Source organism: Colossoma macropomum, unplaced genomic scaffold (genome assembly GCF_904425465.1).
Source record: "Colossoma macropomum unplaced genomic scaffold, Colossoma_macropomum, whole genome shotgun sequence".
Classification (NCBI taxonomy): Eukaryota; Metazoa; Chordata; class Actinopteri; order Characiformes; family Serrasalmidae; genus Colossoma; species Colossoma macropomum.
In genome coordinates this window covers 42,292,047-42,311,611 of record NW_023494795.1, presented here as the reverse complement: position 1 = coordinate 42,311,611, position 19,565 = coordinate 42,292,047, and the positions used below count along the sequence as shown (strand labels likewise).

The 19,565-nt window shown below is 38.7% G+C and overlaps 1 protein-coding gene across 1 annotated transcript in view; it reads left to right on the top strand.

Moving 5' to 3' along the window:
* The window catches only part of lama2 (laminin, alpha 2), a 253,651-nt gene that overhangs the window by 127,387 nt on the left and 106,699 nt on the right, over window positions 1–19,565 (top strand). The window contains exons 17-19 of the mRNA XM_036582814.1: window positions 3,196–3,309; window positions 8,233–8,360; window positions 12,332–12,418. Coding sequence (XP_036438707.1) covers window positions 3,196–3,309; window positions 8,233–8,360; window positions 12,332–12,418 — 329 coding nt within the window. The remainder of the gene's footprint in view (window positions 1–3,195; window positions 3,310–8,232; window positions 8,361–12,331; window positions 12,419–19,565) is intronic.

Here is a 19,565-nt window from a genome sequence, read left to right as displayed (position 1 = left end):
TTCCTTTTACTTTGCTCCTCTTTTCTCCTCTTTCCCGTCTGTCTTTTCAACTCTCCTTTTTTCTCTTATCTTTCCCTCCTGTCTTTCTTCTTATCCTCCTTTTCTTACTTCTCTCCTCCTGTCTTTCATCTTCTCCTTTTTTCCTTCTTTTTATGCCCTGTCTTTCGCCCTCTGTTCTTTTTGTCTATTGATTTCCATTTTGTCTTTCCTCCTCTCCTTGTTTTCTCTTCTATTTCCCTCTTTTTTTTACCTTTCTTTGTTTTCTATCATCCTTCTCTCCTCCACTCGTTCTCATTTCTCGTTACCTCTTTATTCTATTTTCCTTCTTTCTTGTTTTCCTTATTTTTGTTTCTTTCTTCTTCCACTTTCCTTTTTTCTCTTCTCCTCCCCTCTTTTCTTTTTCTGCATCTTCTCTTTCTTTTCTCTTTTCTTGTCCTTGTCCCCTCTTTTACATCTCTGTTCCTCCTTTCTTTCATGTTTTTCTCTTTTCTCTTTCTCCCTGTGTCTCCATTCGTTTTGTTGTCTCTTTCCCTCCTGTCTTTTCTGCTCTCCTCCTTTGCTCTTCTCTCCTCTCTTGTTTTTTTCTCCTCTGTTCTTTATCTATTTTCTCCTCTTTTTTCTTTTCCCCTAAATTGTTTCCTTCACTTTTTTCTTCACCTTTCCCCCTGTCTTTCTTCCTCTCCTCTTTTTCCTTTCTCTTGTCCCTCCTGTCCACTCCTCCTCTGCTCCCTCCTCTCTCGTTCCTCTCCTCCGGTGCAGAATGACAGTGCAGGTTGGCATGGTGTTGACAGGGTCAGAGCGCACCGCAGTGAGAGGCAGGAAACGAGGGAAAAAAACGAGTGTGATGGGATTGGAGCGGTCGTTTGTAATATCCGTCTACCACAGCAGTAAAGAGTGTGTGTGTGTGTGTGTGTGTGTGTGTGTGTGTGTGTGTGTGTGTGTGTGTCTATGGACGGACACACACACACATTCCAGTCAGAAAAAAGTTTGGTCTTAGAAGTACACACTGAAAAAGGATGGTTCTTCTAGGGTTCTCTCGTAAAGGAAATGGTTCTATTTAAAACTATGAACACTCAAAGAACCCTTTGCATGATTAGATGGTTCTTTATATGGTAAAAGGTTCTTCAGATTGATGGAGTGTGTGTTGTACACTCTTTAAAAAATGCTTCTTCAAGGGTTCTTTAGTAAAGAAAATGGTTCTACTTAGGTCCATGAACACTCAAAGAACCTTTTGCATGAACAAAGGGTTTGTCCTCATTAAAGGGTTCTTCTACACTCTTTAAAAGATGGTGCTTCAAGGGTTCTTCTGTTGTCACACTGTCAAGCTTGAACGCTTTTGGGTGCTATACAGAACCAAAAAGGTTCTATATGGAACCGACTGTAGCACATTAATGCATGTTTTCCATCAATGTGAAGAGCCTTTGCATGATTAAAGGGTTCTTTGAGTGTCCATGGTTCTATATGAGCATTTTCTTTACTAAAGAACCGCTGAAGAACCATCTTTTTAAAGAGTGTATTGTTGTGATATCAAGCTTGTAACAACAGAATAACCATTTTTGGTGCTATGTAGAACCATATACAACACGTTCTCCATCAATCTGAAGAACCATTTCATGGTGCAAAGAACCATCTAAGGATCCAAGTGGTTCTTTGAGTGTTCATGGTTCTTTACGGAACCATTTTCTTTTTATAAAGCCCCTGACGAACCATCCTTTTTAAAAGGGTGTATCAGGTCTTCCAGGTGGTTGTTAGGAGTCTCATTTTCTCTGGAGCCTTTAATCAGTTTGTGATCTCCAGTTTTACTTTCCTTCCTTACGCAAGTGTATTATTTTATATCTAATCCGCTCAGACACGTCATGATCAAACATGAACGAACTGTACACAATGGGAAACGAATGAAATGAAGGGTGGTCTCTGATATTTGCACTGTACTGTGTGTATTCCAGCAGACAGGAACACACACCTCTCCTCTCTCCAGATGTTTCCCCTTGTCTCTCTGTGCGTGTTTAACCTTCAGCTGCTCTCACACTGACAGCTGCAGATCTCCTCTTCATTAGATACTGAAGTCTTCAGACTCTAACCGTGATACATCAATTACAGCTCTGCTGGATTAATTAATGTCAGCGAAAACAGGTTACGAGCTCAGAGCCATTAACGAGTAAAACCCATCACGCTATAAATAAATCGCTCTGTTTTTATCTCCTTTCTACAAAAAAAAAGCTTCAGCGCTGATCTTTTGTTTTTTATTAGCTCTTTGACTGATCATCATTCTCATATAAACAGATTCAGACTTCATAAGCCATCAGAGAACATCTGTAAGAAAGATTTTAATTGTGGTTGTTGTTAAGTTATTATAAGCACATGCATATTATTATTACAAGTATACAATTAGTATGGGATATATTCCATATGTACACATGCACAGATCAGCCATACCATTAAAACCACTCTACACTCAGTCCATTTTATCAGCTCCACTTACTATATAGGTGCACTTTGTAGTTCTACAGTTACAGACTGTAGTCCATCTGTTTCTCTGATACTTTGTTAGCCCCCTTTTACCCTGTTCTTCAGTGGTCAGTACCCCCATGGACCCTCACAGAGCAGGGACTATTTGTGTGGTGGATCATTCTCAGCTCTGCAGTAACACTGACGTGGTGGTGGTGTGTTAGTGTGTGTTGTGCTGGTCTGAGCGGATCAGACACAGCAGTGCTGCTGGAGTTTTTAAACACCTCAGTGTCGCTGCTGGACTGAGAATAGTCCACCAACCAAAAATATCCAGCCAACAGCGTCCTGTGGGCAGCGTACTGTGTCCACTGATGAAGGACTAGAGGATGACCAACACAAACTGTGCAGCAGCAGATGAGCTATCGTCTCTGACTTTACATCTACAAGGTGGACTGACAAGGTAGGAGTGTCTAATAGAGTGGACAGTGAGTGGACACAGTGTTTAAAAACTCCAGCAGCACTGCTGTGTCTGATCCACTTGTACCAGTGCAACACACACTAAAACTGCTCTGTGGGGGTCATGTGGGGTACTTGGTCATTAAAGAACAGGGTAACAAAGTGTCAGAGAAACAGATGGACTACAGTCTGTAACTGTAGAAGTACAGAGTGAAACTATATGGTCAGTGGAGCTGATTAAATGGACAGTGAGAGTAGATAAATGTGTATGTTGTGTGTTGTATTGTGCAGGTGTGTGCAGAGGGCTACAGAAGGGTTAATGGGACTGTGCATCAGGGAGTGTGTGAGCCGTGCCAGTGCCATGGACACGCAACACACTGCGATGATGTCACCGGACACTGCCTGGTAAGTATTAGACAACGTATGTGTGTGTGTGTGTGTGTGTGGTGTGTGTGTGTGTGTGTGTGTGTGAGCCTTTCAGTACTTTGTTGTGTATTGTGGTCGTTGTTGTTTATTGTTTCTGTTTTTTATTTTTACCTCTCTCTCTCTCTCTCTCTCTCTCTCTCTCTCTCTCTCATTCTTTTGTGTTAGTCCTCACTTGTTTATCCATTCTTTCATATGACCCTCACAATACAACAATGCTTTGACCTTTGATGCTGAACAGCCATTATGACCACAAGAATGGCACACAGTGTTGTTTAATGTTCTTTATATGATCTTGGACAGAATGTCATGGTCAGTTTTGTTAGAATACTGCAGCTTAGCGTGGGTTTGTGCGTCATGCGATTTGTCATGCTGCATCTATTTTGAAGTTATTTAGACTCACATGATGGATGAGTTTTGTGAGACAGTACGATGCCCTATATGATGGTCATATACACTGAAAAAATGGTATCTTAGCAAGTAAAAGCATCTTAAATGTAGTCAGTATATCTAATATTTCTTATTTTGCTGTTGTATAAATGTTATAATATTGTTTAACTTATTTCTGGACATTTTTTACTTGAAAATGTATTAATACATTGGCAGATTACTTGTTTTAGACATTATTTTTTAATTGAATAAAACTCTCTGCATTATTTCTCAAAACAAGTTAAACCATCTGCCAAAGGATTATGACACTTTGAATAGAAAAAAATGGCTTAAAACTAGTAAAATGTCTAGAAATAAGTTGAATAATCTTATAATATTTTTAGAACAGTCTCATAATGAGATCAATCATGTTTAAGATGTTTTCACTTGCTAAGATATTTTGGAAGTGTATTAGTGAAATAGTACAGAATCTCTGCACATGATAGATGTGTGTTTATAAGACAAAACAATGTCTCACGTGATGGTTATGTATTTGTGAGACAGAACAATGCTTCATCTAATGGTTGTCTATACATGGAAGAGCACAGTGTCTCATGTGATGATTGTGTTTTTATTAGAGAGTACAGCATTTCACAAGTTGTGCACTTGTAAGACAGTACAATGTCTTATGTGATGGTTATGCACTGGTGAAATAGTACAGCGTCTCACAAGATGGTTATGCATTGGTGATATAGTACAGTGTCTCACGTGATGGTTATGCATTAGTGATATAGTACAGTGTTTCACGTGATGGTTATGCATTAGTGATATAGTACAGTGTTTCACGTGATGGTTATGCGTTGGTGATATAGTACAGTGTCTCACGTGATGGTTTTGCGTTGGTGAAAGTACAGTGTCTCACGTGATGGTTATGCATTAGTGATATAGTACAGTGTTTCACGTGATGGTTATGCATTAGTGATATAGTACAGTGTTTCACGTGATGGTTATGCACTGGTGAAAGTACAGTGTCTCACGTGATGGTTATGCATTAGTGATATAGTGCAGTGTTTCACGTGATGGTTATGCGTTGGTGATATAGTACAGTGTCTCACGTGATGGTTTTGCGTTGGTGAAATAGTAGAGCGTCTCACGTGGTGGTTATGCATTGGTGAAATAGTAGAGCATCTCACATGATGGTTACGCATTGGTAAAATAGTAGAGCGTCTCAGGTGATGTTTATGCATTGGTGATATAGTACAGCATCTCACATGATGCTTATGTATTTGGGAAATAGTACAGCGCCTCACATGATTGTAATGCATTGAGGAAATAGTACAGCGTCTCACGTGATGGTTATGCATTGGTGACATAGTAGAGCATCTCACGTGATGCTTATGCATTGTGGAAATAGTACAGCATCTCACATGATTGTAATGCATTGAGGAAATAGTACAGCATCTCACGTGATGGTTATGCATTGGTGATATAGTACAGCATCTCACGTGATGCTTATGCATTGTGGAAATAGTACAGCGTCTAATGTGATGCTGATGCATTGGTAAAATTGTATCGTGTCTTATGTGATGGTTATGCATAGTAGACCATCTTATTTGATGTTGTGTATCTGTGAGAGTGCAACGTCCTGTGTGATTTCTGTGTATTTGTTAAAGGGTATGGCATCTCTCATGAATTTGTGAACTTTTTAAGTATCTTTTTTCTTTCTTTCTTTCTTTTATTTTATCTATTTTTCATCACACCTCCTCCGTCTACTCTCTCCATTCTCCCTCTAGTGTGTGTTTGCTGAATAGACATCACTAATACACTCTGCAGGGTTTATTGCGCCTGACGAAGCGTGGAAGAGCCTAAAAAAACAGCACATCTCATTTCATTAGCTGCCAGCGCCGCCGCCGTTTGGCCCTGTGCCGCCACATAATGTTTAATCAGGTGACATACACTCCTGGAGTCACTCCCGATTATTCTACAAATCACCCACCGTACAGATGGGGTGGAGGACGGGGGGAGCTGTGGGTTCCCCTCGTCTTTTCACAAAATAAAGCCCCAAACCCAGGAAATGCCAACACTGAAAATTGGGTTTTTGAATGTTGATAAACTGGAAATGAATGAAATGAACAGCTGTGAATAGGGAGGAACATTCTGGAGACTTGCCAACTATACAGCACACCAAATCCAGTGTTATAGTTTGCTTTGGAGAAGTTCTTCAGAGCATGTTTATACACAAACACCAAAAAAGGTTCCTTTTTTTCCTGAGAAGCGTCACAAAAGTCTGCTGATTCAAACACAGTCTTCAGATCAGGGTTTATGAACTTGATCTCCACTTAAAGCAAACGTTTGGTGAAAAATCAATCTCAATCAGGCAAACAGTCCTTCAGCCAAGACATGTTCAGTGTCTGCAGTTCTGCAACTGCAAGGCTAGTGTAGCTGAAAATCCAGGATCTTCTGTTATTCCATCCAGCATAACTGCAGCTACATAATCTCGATGCTTTGTGTTCGTGTACTTGCATTAAATATGTTTCATCACATAATGGATGGATAGTAATGTTTTAGCAGTGCTTGTGTACTTTTGTTCCAAGAGTCCTGTATTCTCAAGTCTCGAGTCCTATGAGACCAATATTCCCAAGGTCATATGTTCCCAACATCCTATGATCCCACGATCCTATGTTTCTAATGTCTTATGTTCCCAATGTTCTATGTTCTTGAAGTACAGTGTTTCTGGAGTCCTGTATTCCTAAGGTTTTATGTTCCCATGGTCCTATGTTCCCAAGATCCTTTGTTCCCAAGGTCTTATGTTCCCAAGTTCCTATGCTCTCAAGGTCCAGTGTTTCTGGAATCATATATTCCTGAGGTCTTATATTCCCAGGGTCCTATGCTTCTAAGATCTTATGTTCCCAAGCTCCTATATTCTCAAGGTCCAATGTTCCTGGAATGGTATATTGCTAAGGTCTTATGTTTCCAAGATTCTATGTTCCCAAGGTCTTATGTTCCCAAGGTCTAGTGTTCTCAAGGTCCAACGTTCTGAAGTTGTATTTTCCTAAGGTCCTATTTTTCTAAGATTTTATGTTTCCAATGTCCTTTGTTCCCAAGGTCTTATGCTCCCAAGTTCCTATGTTCTCAAGGTCCAGTGTTCATGGAATTGTATATTCCTAAGATCTTATATTCCCAGAGTCCTATTTTCCCAAGGTCCTATGTTTCTAAGATATTATGTTTCCAGCATCCTATCTTCCCAAGGTCTTACTTTCTCAAGGTCCAGTGATCCTGCAGTCTTATATCGCTAAGGTCCTATGTTCCCAAGGTCCTTTGTTCTCAAGGTGCGATGTTCCTGGAGTCCTATATTCCTAAGGTCATATGTTCCCAAGGTCCTATGTTCTCAAGATCCAGTTTCCTGGAGTCCTATGTTCCTAAGGTCTTATGTTCCCAGGGTCATATGTTCCCAAGGTCCTATGATCTCAAGGTCCAATTTCCTGGAGTCCTATGTTCCTAAGGTCTTATGTTCCCAAGGCCCTCTAAGATTTTATGTTCCTAAGGTCTTATGTTTCTAAGATCTCATGTTCCCAGAGCCTTATGTTCTCAAGGACCTATGTTTCCAAGGTCTTATGTTCTCAAGGTCCAGTGTTCCTGGAGTCATATATTCCTCAGCTCTTTTGTTCCCAGAGTCCCATGTTCCCAGAGTCCTATGTTCTTAAGGTCTTATGTTTCTAAGATCTCATGTTTCCAGGATCCTATCTTCCCAATATCTTATTTTCTCCAGTGTTCCTAGAGTCCTATATTCTTATGGTCCTATGTTCCCAAGGTCCAATGTTCCTGGAGTCCCCATATGGAACATCAAGAGAACCTATGAAAAGGTTCCCGAGGTCATGTTTAACATCATGGCAATGCAGAGAACAACGAGGAGCAGAATTTTCAATCGGAATGCACTTTGTCTCGGCTAGGCTAGCCTCAGTGAGCTAATTAGCCAGTCAAGCAAGTTATCAGAATAAAGTAATGAACCTGAGATGGTAGAAAGGGAAATGGGAGGGCGAGTCGATGGGGGACTGTTAAAAACAGTGTTGAAATAGAGGGTGGATGTTGGTGTTGAGGCTCATGTGCTCAAAAACTCCATTGTAGTGCAATTCCCATTCCGGGAAGTGTGCTTTAATAAGGCAGTCTACTTGGAAAAAGCATGTACAGAAACACAATTTCAGATTTTTACTGAATATATAAACAGAGGAATGGACATATGAAATATGATCAGGGAAACATGGGAACATAAGGCTGTTTTCCATGAAAATAAGGGAATATATGAGCCTGGAAACATAAGGTTGTATACTAGAGATTTCAGAGAGAAAATAAAGGGCACCTCGGGAAAATGTCCATGTTTATAAATAGATATTTATCTTTGTGTGTAGAAGATTGTGCAAAAGGAATGTGTGTGTGTGTGTGTGTGTGTGTGTGTGTGTGTGTGTGTGTGTGTGTGTGTGCAAGTGTGCACAGACTCTGTGTGTCTCTGTTTTAAAGGAATCTGTGTGTGTTTTATAGGGCTGTAAACACCACACCACAGGTCCACGCTGCGACAAGTGTGCTCCCGGTTATTATGGTGACGCCACCAAAGGAACAGCCAGCGACTGCCAGCCATGCGCCTGCCCCCTACACGCTCCCGCAAACAAGTCTGTGTCCTTCATTGAGTCATTTGACACGGTCATTTCGGTAACACTTTATTTAAAGGGTGTCTACATAACACATTCATAACATCTTACATAAACGCTTCATAACGTGTTCATGAATTTTTATTTAAACATTCATTATGCATACATGTTTTACATGATATTAATGTGGACTACTGTGTCATTTTACTGACAGACTTTTTTCAAAATAAAAGTCCTCTTATTTAGAAAATCTATATTATTTTCAGTGAAACGTCTCATTTCTGGGCAGCTTTAATCCTCTGGTCTTTAAGTGCTTTGACACATTTCACCTGTACTATATTATTTTAATGTGGACTACTGTGTGATTTTACTGACAGACTTTACTGACAGACATTTTTCAAAATAAAAGTCCTCTTTCTTATTTTGAAAATCTATATTATTTTCAGTGAAACGTCTCATTTCTGGGCAGGCTTTGCTCCTCTGGTCATTAAGTGCTTTGACACATTTCACCTGTACTTTCAACTTCTTTTAATCATTTGTTTTTTTCTTAAGTATTTATACTTTGCACTTTGTTATTCTTTCTCCCTGCCCTGTGATGGACTGGCGATCTGTCCAGAGTGTATAATAAATAGATAAATAAATTTAATAAGACAAATTCTGTTTTTTTTTTTACCTCAAAAGTGATGGAAGTTAAACCTACAGAAATGCATGTTATGTGGATCTTTAAATTGCAATGCAAAGTAGTAGTAAAGTAAAGTGAGGTAAAAAAAAAAAGTAGTAAGCTGTCCAGAAATCAGGCGCTTTACTGAAAATAATAGTTTTTTAAATAAAAAATTAACGCTTTTATTTTGAAAAATGTCTGTCAGTAAAATGAGTCCTTATTCATTTCATGTAACACACATATATACTTTATGAATGTTGATTAAAACATTCATGAACATGTTATGAAGTGTTTATGTAAGATGTTATGAATGTGTTATGTAGACACCCTTCAAATAAAGTGTTACCGTTATTACTCAGAACTGGGTTAATTCTAACTGCAGAGGTCAGTTAGTTTAATCTTATCTCACCTAATGTTGATTCATCATGTTTGTGTCCCCTTTAACTGATTCAAATCTGTCCCCAGAGTAGCTGCTAGACATGCATGTCCTCGCTGGTCAGTAAAATAGACATGATGTGGAACTGGATGTTTCTGAGAGCTACTATGTTTCCTATCACTGCATAAAAGAGGCACAATGCTGCCTTTATAGTGGTTTCTGAGTGAGTGTTCACACATTTTTAGAATTCAGATCGCTGTGGAAACGCTTATTGGTCTGTTTCATCTGAAAGTCCGGATTATTTATATAGTATAATTTATAAAGTTGTATTTTACACATTTTCCATAAATCTAAAGTAAGTTTCTTTATGTATGGCATCCTTTGATGTCGTATACAACATTCTAGACCTGAGAGAGTTAAAAAATCCAAAATAGTCTTAACCGATTGGGTTGTTACACTATTCTAAGGTTTTTATGAGCTAAATTTTTCCCTACTAGTTTACTGATACTCTTAAAAAAAGAGGGATCTTTAGTAAAGTGAATGGTTCTACTTAGAACCATAAGTTCTATATGGAACCATTTCATGCTTAAATGGTCCTGTGCATGGTGTAATAGTTCTTCAGACTGGCAGGGAATCTGTTTTATATGGATATGTATTGAACCTTTTTGAAAATGGTTCTGTGTAGCACCAAAAAGTGTTCTGCTATAGTTACAAACTCGACATTGTGTTGCTATATCAATCTGAAGAGCCATTTTACCATGCAAAGAACCATTTAGTCATGCAAATGGCTCTTTGAGTATTCAGAGTTCTATGTAAAACTACTAAGGAACCCTTGAAGAACCGTGTTTTTTAAGAATCTAGCATAACTTTTTAACTCAAGCGTTGAATGAAAGTTAGTGGGAATTTCCAATGTTTAAAAATGAAAAGCACTACAAGAAAAATGAGCCACAGTTAGATGTTTGCTCGTTTGTGAATTTCTGACATAAATTTATTTGTAAGATTTTAATTCTTAGTTTTTAGTAATTTGACTGTGAACAGAAATATGAAAACTGCTTTTAATACAAAATAAAAATCAACTGATTACTGTTAGCTGTTAATCTAAGGTGCACAGTCGCAGGCAAAAGTTTGAGCACCCCAGTCGAATGTGATTAAAAAAATTCAGCAAATAAACAAATCAACAAAACATGCGACTGTAACTATACATCAACCAATCAGAGCACATTCTGTGGCATTTCTCCAATTCATACCAAATATAGGGCCATGAATAGCTTAACATAAAATTACAAATATACTTGGTAACACTTTCTATGAATGTCACGTTTGTAAGCATCTATAAACACATTTATGACATGTTATAATGCATTCATAAGGCATTATAAACATGAATTAAAAATGAATTACACTGAATTACACTTTATAGCCATGTTTATTATACATTAAGGTTTGTTAATATAATGTATTATAAGTAGTGTTAATAACATGTTATACTTTCAGAGCCAAAGAAGTCAGTCCCAGCTTGGAGAGCATAAAGTAAAGACAAATACAGAGTTTATTTACACCCTGAGATTTCCAGTATTTTATTTGAGCGTGAAGTTACTGTGGAGTGAAGGCCTGCAGAGGGAGAGGTGGGATAGTAGAGTGCTGTCATTGTAATTTGTTCCCTCAGTGGTTCTAATGTCAAGCACTAGAACCCTTTACTCTGTAACTACACTACAGTACAGTAATGCTAATTTATGCTAGCATTCTATTGGATATGCAGTGTTAAGGTAGTGCCAAGCTAACGGTGGTGTACATTACCTTTCCCACACTGGGTAAAACACTGATGCAGCTCTAGTTTAAACTCTGACATTTGAAGCCTGTAATGTGCTTTACTGTGAATGTTTTAGTGTTTCAGTAAATCCTTCAGTAAATACTTCAACTTGAAGCCTCACTCTGAACACTGGAGGAGGCTTTAGTACAGTACGCTTCACTTTACTTAGAGCGGACAAATACGACTTATGAGCTCTTATAATTTGTTATGAACACTACTTACAATGCATTATGTTAACAATTCATAATGCATAATAAGCATGGCTATAACATGCAATGCATTTTTATAAATATTTAAAGCCATGTTTATGATGCCTTATGAATGCATAAGAATATGTTATGAAGGTATTTATAGATGCTTACAAACGTGACATTCATAGAAAGCATTACTGTATACTTTTATTGTAGTGAGCATGTCTGGAAGTCTGTGTTAGCCAAGCACCAATTAGCTGAATTCGTTTTTGCATTGTACAGAAACACTTTGACTGATTCGTCTCACTCAGCTTTCTAAAAACAACCAGACTAATTACTGTAACATTGCTAATGTGCTAATATCGCTAATGCAGCAATTATTGCCAATGCGATGTCGTGTTCAGTTTAGATTTCCCTCCGTGTCGCTGCGACAGTCAGCAAAATCGCGGCCGTGTGCTGTTTTCACACTTACAGTGCTCTAATAGATACTGATCTGCGATATATCCCTGCGATTTCCCCCAGCGCTGTAGCTGCGGCCTGACTGAGAGCGCTAGGCTAACAATCACTCCACTCTAGCATGCTAATGGCTAATCCCTGCCGGTCAGGCAGGAACTTTTGGCCCCGGGGGCAACAGAACCTGGCAGCTGAACATTCCACTGCCCTGGGCAGAGGGGCTAAAGAAAGAGCCCCCCCCAGCCCTGCATTCCCAAAAAACTGACCTGGCTAGGAATCCGGCGCTGTCGGAAATAGCCAAAGAAACCTGACCCTGTCTTCCTCACTGCATAGCAGCACGCTAAATTTGGGATCTGGCTCTCTCTCTCTTCCTCTCTTCCTCTCCTGAAAGTGTCCCAGAGATGTGGAAGTGCTTGTGAGGAAGGGAAGGATGGTGTTTTTGATCCGTTTCTCTTTTCTTTTCTTTCTTTTGGCATCGGCGTTCGCTCAAAAACACCACAGCTTCAGTCCAACCTGTCACCAGGATGCCCACGGTCAGCTGATCTGTGACCAGTGCCAACCTGGATATGCCGGCCCGCGCTGCGACAGGTGAGCTACCTGTGTTATGTGAATTGTTTCTGACTTGTAGTTCATAGAAATAAGTGGAGAAGTTGTTCTCTTTCAATCAGTGTTTGTATGTGGCCTAAAACAGGAGCTATTTTATTGTAATTTGAATTTAATAAATCGTTAATGTGCTTTTAGTCCGTTCTGTACTTTTTTTTGCCGTATTTTAGCCATTTTTGAAATCAAAACAGACAGAAAAACGGCAAATCTGCAGATTTGAGCTTATCCATACAGAATGTCAATCCAATGTAACTGTTATTCCTTATGTAACCATGCAAATCAAACATGTCATGACGTAATTACGTTGGACGATAACTACTATAAGCAACATTTTTACTTACACCCTTAAAAACGATGGTTCTTTAAGGGTTCTTAAGTAAAGTGAATGGTTCTATTTAGAACCATGAGTTCTATATAGAACCATTTCATGCTTAAATCGTTCTTCAGATTGATAAGGAATGTGTTTTATTTGGTTCTGTACAGAATCTTTTTGAAAATAGTTCTATATAGCACCAAAAGGGTTCTGTTATAGTTACATTGTGTTGCTATATTAATATGAAAAACCATTTAATCATGCAAATGGTTTTTTGAGTGTTCGTGGTTCTTTATAGGAGTACTAAAGAACCCTTGAAGAACTGTCTTTTTTAAGAGTTTAGCATTTAAATTGAACAGAAAAATGACATCACTAACTTGTCTAATTGCTGTAAACTGGACTCCAGTGTGCTGAAGAGTTTAAAATATTCCTCCATTTCTTCCAAATGATCACATGAGGAGTATTTAAGCCGCTATTGAGCACAAATCTAAAGACCTATCAAATTGAGTTTTTATCACTTCATTTATAAGATTCTGCCTTTTGGTCACATGACCGCTGATTTTCCAACAAAACAGCAGAAAATCCAAATTTGATTGTGAACAGAAGAGAAATTGCTTTTATTTCAAAATACAAATCAACCGATTTATGTTAGCTATTCATCTAAGGGACACAGTCATATGCAAAAGTTTGAGCACCCTCAGTCAAATGACATTAACATAAAAAATAACTTTTTTCTGCAAATTTTAGCACTATTTGTAATTTTATAAATAATATATTTATAAATTTATAAATTTGATTTGTTTGCTGAGTTTAACATATTGGAAAAACAGAAAATGTAAAATGTGCCTTCACTTTTGCACAGGCCACATTTTATCTTATTTTATGTTATTTTTCCAATTATAATAAATTCAGAAAATAAATCAACAAAATATGTGACTCTATCTATACATCGCTTTAGACCAATCACATCATACTCTGTGGCACGGAAAATAGTTTAATATAAAATTACAAGTATACTTTTATTGTCGCGAGCAGTAAATGAGACTCCTCAGAGACTTCAGCAGCGCTGGAGTCGTTACTCTGCAAAGGCTGGTACAGTAATGAGCTTTGTTGCTGTGTGAAGTCCAGGACGATGATGTAAAAGCTATATAAACACTCAGCTTTGTGGCTGACACACATTTGGTGGCTACACTGGCTCTGTGACTCAGTCAGACTGGAATCTTATTAATCTATTATTATAGTGCTGATCATGAGTCCACAGTGTTTAACCTTGTGAATCTATTTTGGCCATTTTATAACACTTTTACATTGATTATTAAAAATACTTTTTAAATTTTTAATACATTAAAAATACTTACCATGCCAATATAGTATTTTTTTTTTTCAGCACATCACCTGTATGATCTCACAGTTCATTTTTCACATTGATAGACTGTATCAACATGCTGGACCCCAAAAACACACACAAAACACATAAAATCAGATATTGAAATATATATAATATAACATATAACATATTTCGGTAACACTTTCTATGAATGTCACATTTGTAAGCATCTATAAACACATTTATAACATGTTATAATGCCTTCATACGGCACTATAAACATGATTATAAACATTTATAAAAACGAATTACACTGAATTACACTTTATAGCCATGTTTATTATACATTATGAATTGTTAATATAATGCATTATAAGTAGCGTTGATAACATGTTATACTGTCAGTGCCAAAGAAGTCAGTCCCAGCTTGGAGAGCGTAAAGTAAAGACAAATACCAAGCTAACGGTGGTGAACATTACCTTTCCCACATTGGGTAAAACACTGAGGGCAGCTCTAGTTTAAACTCTGACATTTGAAGCCTGTAATGTGCTTTACTGTGAATGTTTTAGTGTTTCAGTAAATCCTTCAGTAAATACTTCAACTTGAAGCCTCACTCTGAACACTGGAGGAGGCTTTAGTACAGTACGCTTCACTTTACTTAGAGCAGACAAATACCACTTATGAGCTCTTATAATTTATGATCAGTACTTATAATGTATTATGTTAACAATTCATAATGCATAATAAACATGGCTATAACATGCAATGCATTTTAATAAATATTTATAGCCATGTTTATAATGCCTTATGAATGCAATATAATATGTTATGAATGTGTTTATAGATGCTTACAAAGGTGACATTCATAGAAAGTGTTACCCATATTTCTTCACATGACAAAAAAATAACAAAGATATTATGATAAATGATAAATGCCACAGCAGCCTCTTTCCACTTTGCATACTTTTACGAATGCATGAATATGATTTTTCATCATCCTATGGTGGTTTTACTTGGTTTTTCAACACCAAACAAAAAATCAAAACATTTCAAGCCACTACTTTCGATGGACATTCACAGCAACGCTCAACATGACTTTGGTGACGTCTGAAACCAGCCACTCGATTGGATCACGCATGCATGATTGGCGACTCGTGAAAGTTAAACAGTAAAAACTGTATGACAATTAATCTTAATAACCTTTACTTGTGTAACATAATGTACATACTTTTATACAATAGCTTTGCAAAGTGAAGAAAACAGCGTAGCAAGGAAGCCGTGAACAATCTTCGTAAATATATGTAGCAGTTTATTTACTTACGCCAGAAAAGTAGTTCCACTGCAAGTGGCAAGTTATGGCTACTGTTGTCTCTTAGCAACCAGTGGTCAAGTTGAAAAACCATGCTGTTATGAGACGCGACAACACAGGTGAAACTTTTTTCAACCAGTCAGATTGTGTGGGCGGGGCAAACTGTTGGGATCGTTAAGCGGCTGATCTGAAGTTCAGTACAGTGCGGTTTCTTTCAGACTAATGGAAAGCACTTTATTTTGGATTAGATTTTAGAGGGGTCAATAACCCACCGATTGACCCCCAATTAGTCTCAATTTAATGAGATTACATTCAGGATCTGCTGTTATTGGCTGTGGTCAGGGGTATCGATGGATCTGATTGATCTGTGGCTGCTTCGCTGGCGGAACACACACTCGAAAAAATGCCCTTTCTGGCATCAGTGCATCTGGATTGTGCATCAAAGACAGAGCGCTCAGGAAAAAAGGTTGAGTTGGGAGTTTCTGTAGTGTACTGAGAGCTGATTGGTTAACATTACTGCTACTGAGAGCTGATTGGTTAACATTACTGCTACTGAGAGCTGATTGGTTAGCATTACTGTTACTGAGAGCTGATTGGTTAGCATTACTGCTACTGAGTGCTGATTGGTTGGCTTTACTGATACTGAGAGCTGATTGGTTAGCATTACTGCTACTGAGAGCTGATTGGTTGGCTTTACTGATACTGAGAGCTGATTGGTTAACATTACTGCTACTGAGAGCTGATTGGTTAGCATTACTGCTACTGAGAGCTGATTGGTTAGCATTACTGCTACTGAGTGCTGATTGGTTGGCTTTACTGATACTGAGAGCTGATTTTTTAGCATTACTGCTACTGAGAGCAGATTGGTTGGCTTTACTGATACTGAGAGCTGATTGGTTATCATTACTGCTACTGAGAGCTGATTGGTTAGCATTACTGCTACTGAGAGCAGATTTTTTAGCATTACTGCTACTGAGTGCTGATTGGTTGGCTTTACTGATACTGAGAGCTGATTGGTTATCATTACTGCTACTGAGAGCTGATTGGTTAGCATTACTGCTACTGAGAGCAGATTTTTTAGCATTACTGCTACTGAGTGCTGATTGGTTGGCTTTACTGATACTGAGAGCTGATTGGTTAGCATTACTGATACTGAGAGCTGATTGGTTGGCTTTACTGCTACTGAGTGCTGATTGGTTAGCTTTACTGATACTGAGAGCTGATTGGTTAGCATTACTGCTACTGAGTGCTGACTGGTCGGCATTACTGCTACTGAGTGCTGATTGGTTAGCGTTACTGCTACTGAGTGCTGATTGGTTGGCATTACAGCTACTGAGTGCTGATTGGTTAGCATTACTGCTACTGAGTGCTGATTGGTTGGCATTACTGCTACTGAGTGCTGATTGGTTGGCTTTACTTATACTGAGCGCTGATTGGTTGGCATTACTGCTACAGTTTGATGTCTTGTTTGTTGTCAACTGGTTCGCTGGTTGGTGTTACTGCTGCTGAGTGCTGATTGGTTGGCATTCCTGAGTGCTCATTGGGTGGTGAGCTGATCAGTTCATTGACTGAACATACCTAATACGAACCCATTCATTTTGGAAACATGGGAGGACCCCTCCCCATCCCCCGTTACACTTGTACTGTCCAAAACTGAACCTGACTCTGTACAGCTGTCCAAATATCCTAGTGAATTAATAAATCTAACATTTTTACACATTTTTCATAGCTCATATTTCACTAAACCAGCGGACAGAGGCGTCCTTTTGAGTGTTCAGGCCTGCCTTCGTTTTTCGTTTTACCCCTCATTTTTCCCTCTTCATCTGAGTTACTGAAGAAGATGTGGGTTTTTTTTGGAAGGTTTTATTCACTCCAAACCTCTGAGGTGTGGTGAAAAATAGCGTCTGGCCGGCAGAAACAGGTCCCTGACTTTTGACCCCTCTTCCACAGACAGATGGACGAGGCCTGGTCCATGGACCCTGTGCCATCCCAGCGGTGGCACGGAGCCTGGCACTGCCTGCTGCTCCCTCTACGCTTAACCTGTCATTAACACTGCACAGATGGAGAGAGACAGAGAGGGAGAGAAGCAGAGAGAGGACGACGGGGAGTGACAGAGAGAACAGAGAGAGAGAGATGTGATAAATGATTGGACTTGAGGGGGAGAACAGGACAGGGCAGAGAGACCTATAGCAAAATATACTGAGAACGCTTTACAATAGATTCTATTCTATTCTGTTCTATTCTATTCTATTCTATTCTATTCTATGCTTTGCTTGCATTTCCAGTTTTTTTGTCACTGACATCCAGTGAATGCAACAGTGTCTGCACATTCCAACCAATAAGTGTATATATCATATGTCATCTAGAGTCAGTGAGAGTATGTATCATAAATATCAAATATACAATGAGTGTATAGTTTATATCATATATACAATCAACGAGTGTATACATAATATATATCATATATACAATGAATGTATATATAATTTATATCTTATATACAATCAGTGAGAATATCTATCATATATATCATATTTACAGTCAATGAGCGTGTATATATCATATACAATCAATAAGAATATATATCACATGTCAAATTTACAGTCAATGAGTGTATATATACCATATATACAGTCAATGAGTGTATATATCTTATATATCATATATACAATCAATGAGACTATATATCATATATATTTACAGTCAATGAGTGTATGTATAACATATATCATATATACAGTCATTGAGTGTCTATATTATATATACAGTCAATAAATGTGTAGATAACGTCATATATACAGTCTTTGCGTGTATATATCATATGCAGTCTGAGTGCATATAGCATATTTGTCATATACACAGACAATATGTGTATATTTGCAGAGAGATTGTCTGAGTCTCTCTCTCTCTCTCTCTCTCTCTCTCTCTCTCTCTCTCTCTCTCTGATGCTGGTCTGAAATAGCATGTTTTATTTGGCTCTTCTGACTTGTCATCACACACTCAGGTCTTTGAGAGACGCCCGTCTGTGTGTGTGTGTGTGTGTGTGTGTCTGTGTGTGTGTGTGTGTGTGTGTGTGTGTGTGTGTGTGTGTGTGTGTGTGTTTTGTGCAGCTGGTTGAAGTCGTCCATGGCTCAGACAGTTTTTCTCGGTGGTGGGGAGGAGGTTGGGTATCCTGGTTGGGACAAATGGGGCAGGAACTGACACCTGGGAGACCAGAATAACCCCAAACACTCTGAACATGCTCCATTTAAAGACAGAGTGGAGACGTGAAGCGCGGTGTGTGTTCGGAGTGATGGGTTAAGGCGCCAGGCCGTTCTCCGACTCTCAGAGAGGGAATTTCCCCAGCATACAGTACAGGGCAAAGGCCTCAGGCCATTGAGGAAATCATACATAAAGCCTTTTATCTGGGCAGGAAGCACAACGCTAACATTACAATAAATACACTCTTAAAAGAGATGGTTCTTCAAGAGTTCTTTAGTAAAGACAGTGGTTCTTCAGATTGGTAGAGAACATGTATATGGTTCTCTATAGAACCTTTTTAAAAATGGTTCTATAAAGCACCAAAAAGGGTTCTTCTACTGTAACATGCTTAACATTGTAACAGTATCAGAACCCTTTTTTGGCAACATAAAGAAGCATGCATGACACATTCTCCATCAACCTGAAGAACCTTTTAACCCTGCAAAGAACCATTTAGACATGCTAGAAAAACGGGTATGCTTGTCCACCAGCATGATCATGCTGGGTGACCAATTAAACCAGCATCAGATTAGCATAAACCATGAAATTCATACTGGTCTAAGCTGGATTTTTCAGCTTTTCTCTCTCTCTCTCTCTCTCTCTCTCTCAGTTATTTCACCAGTGATATATATATATATATATATATATACACATACACTGGTGAAATAACTGCCCCCTCTGTGCCAGGGGGGCTGAACACAGTCAGCAGCCAAAACTCATTCAGTTACTGCATATATGATCATGCAGATAGTGATCAGCTCAGCAGAAGATGGTGGAACACGGTTCTTTATCAGGGGAGAACATGAGCAGCTTCAGAGGAGATTCAGCACAGAGCAGAAGCAGGGCGGGGCAGATAAGGAGAGAGAGAGAGAGATAGACACAGAGAGAGAGAGAGAGAGAGAGAGAGAGAGAGAGAGAAACAGAGAGAGAGAGAGAGAGAGTG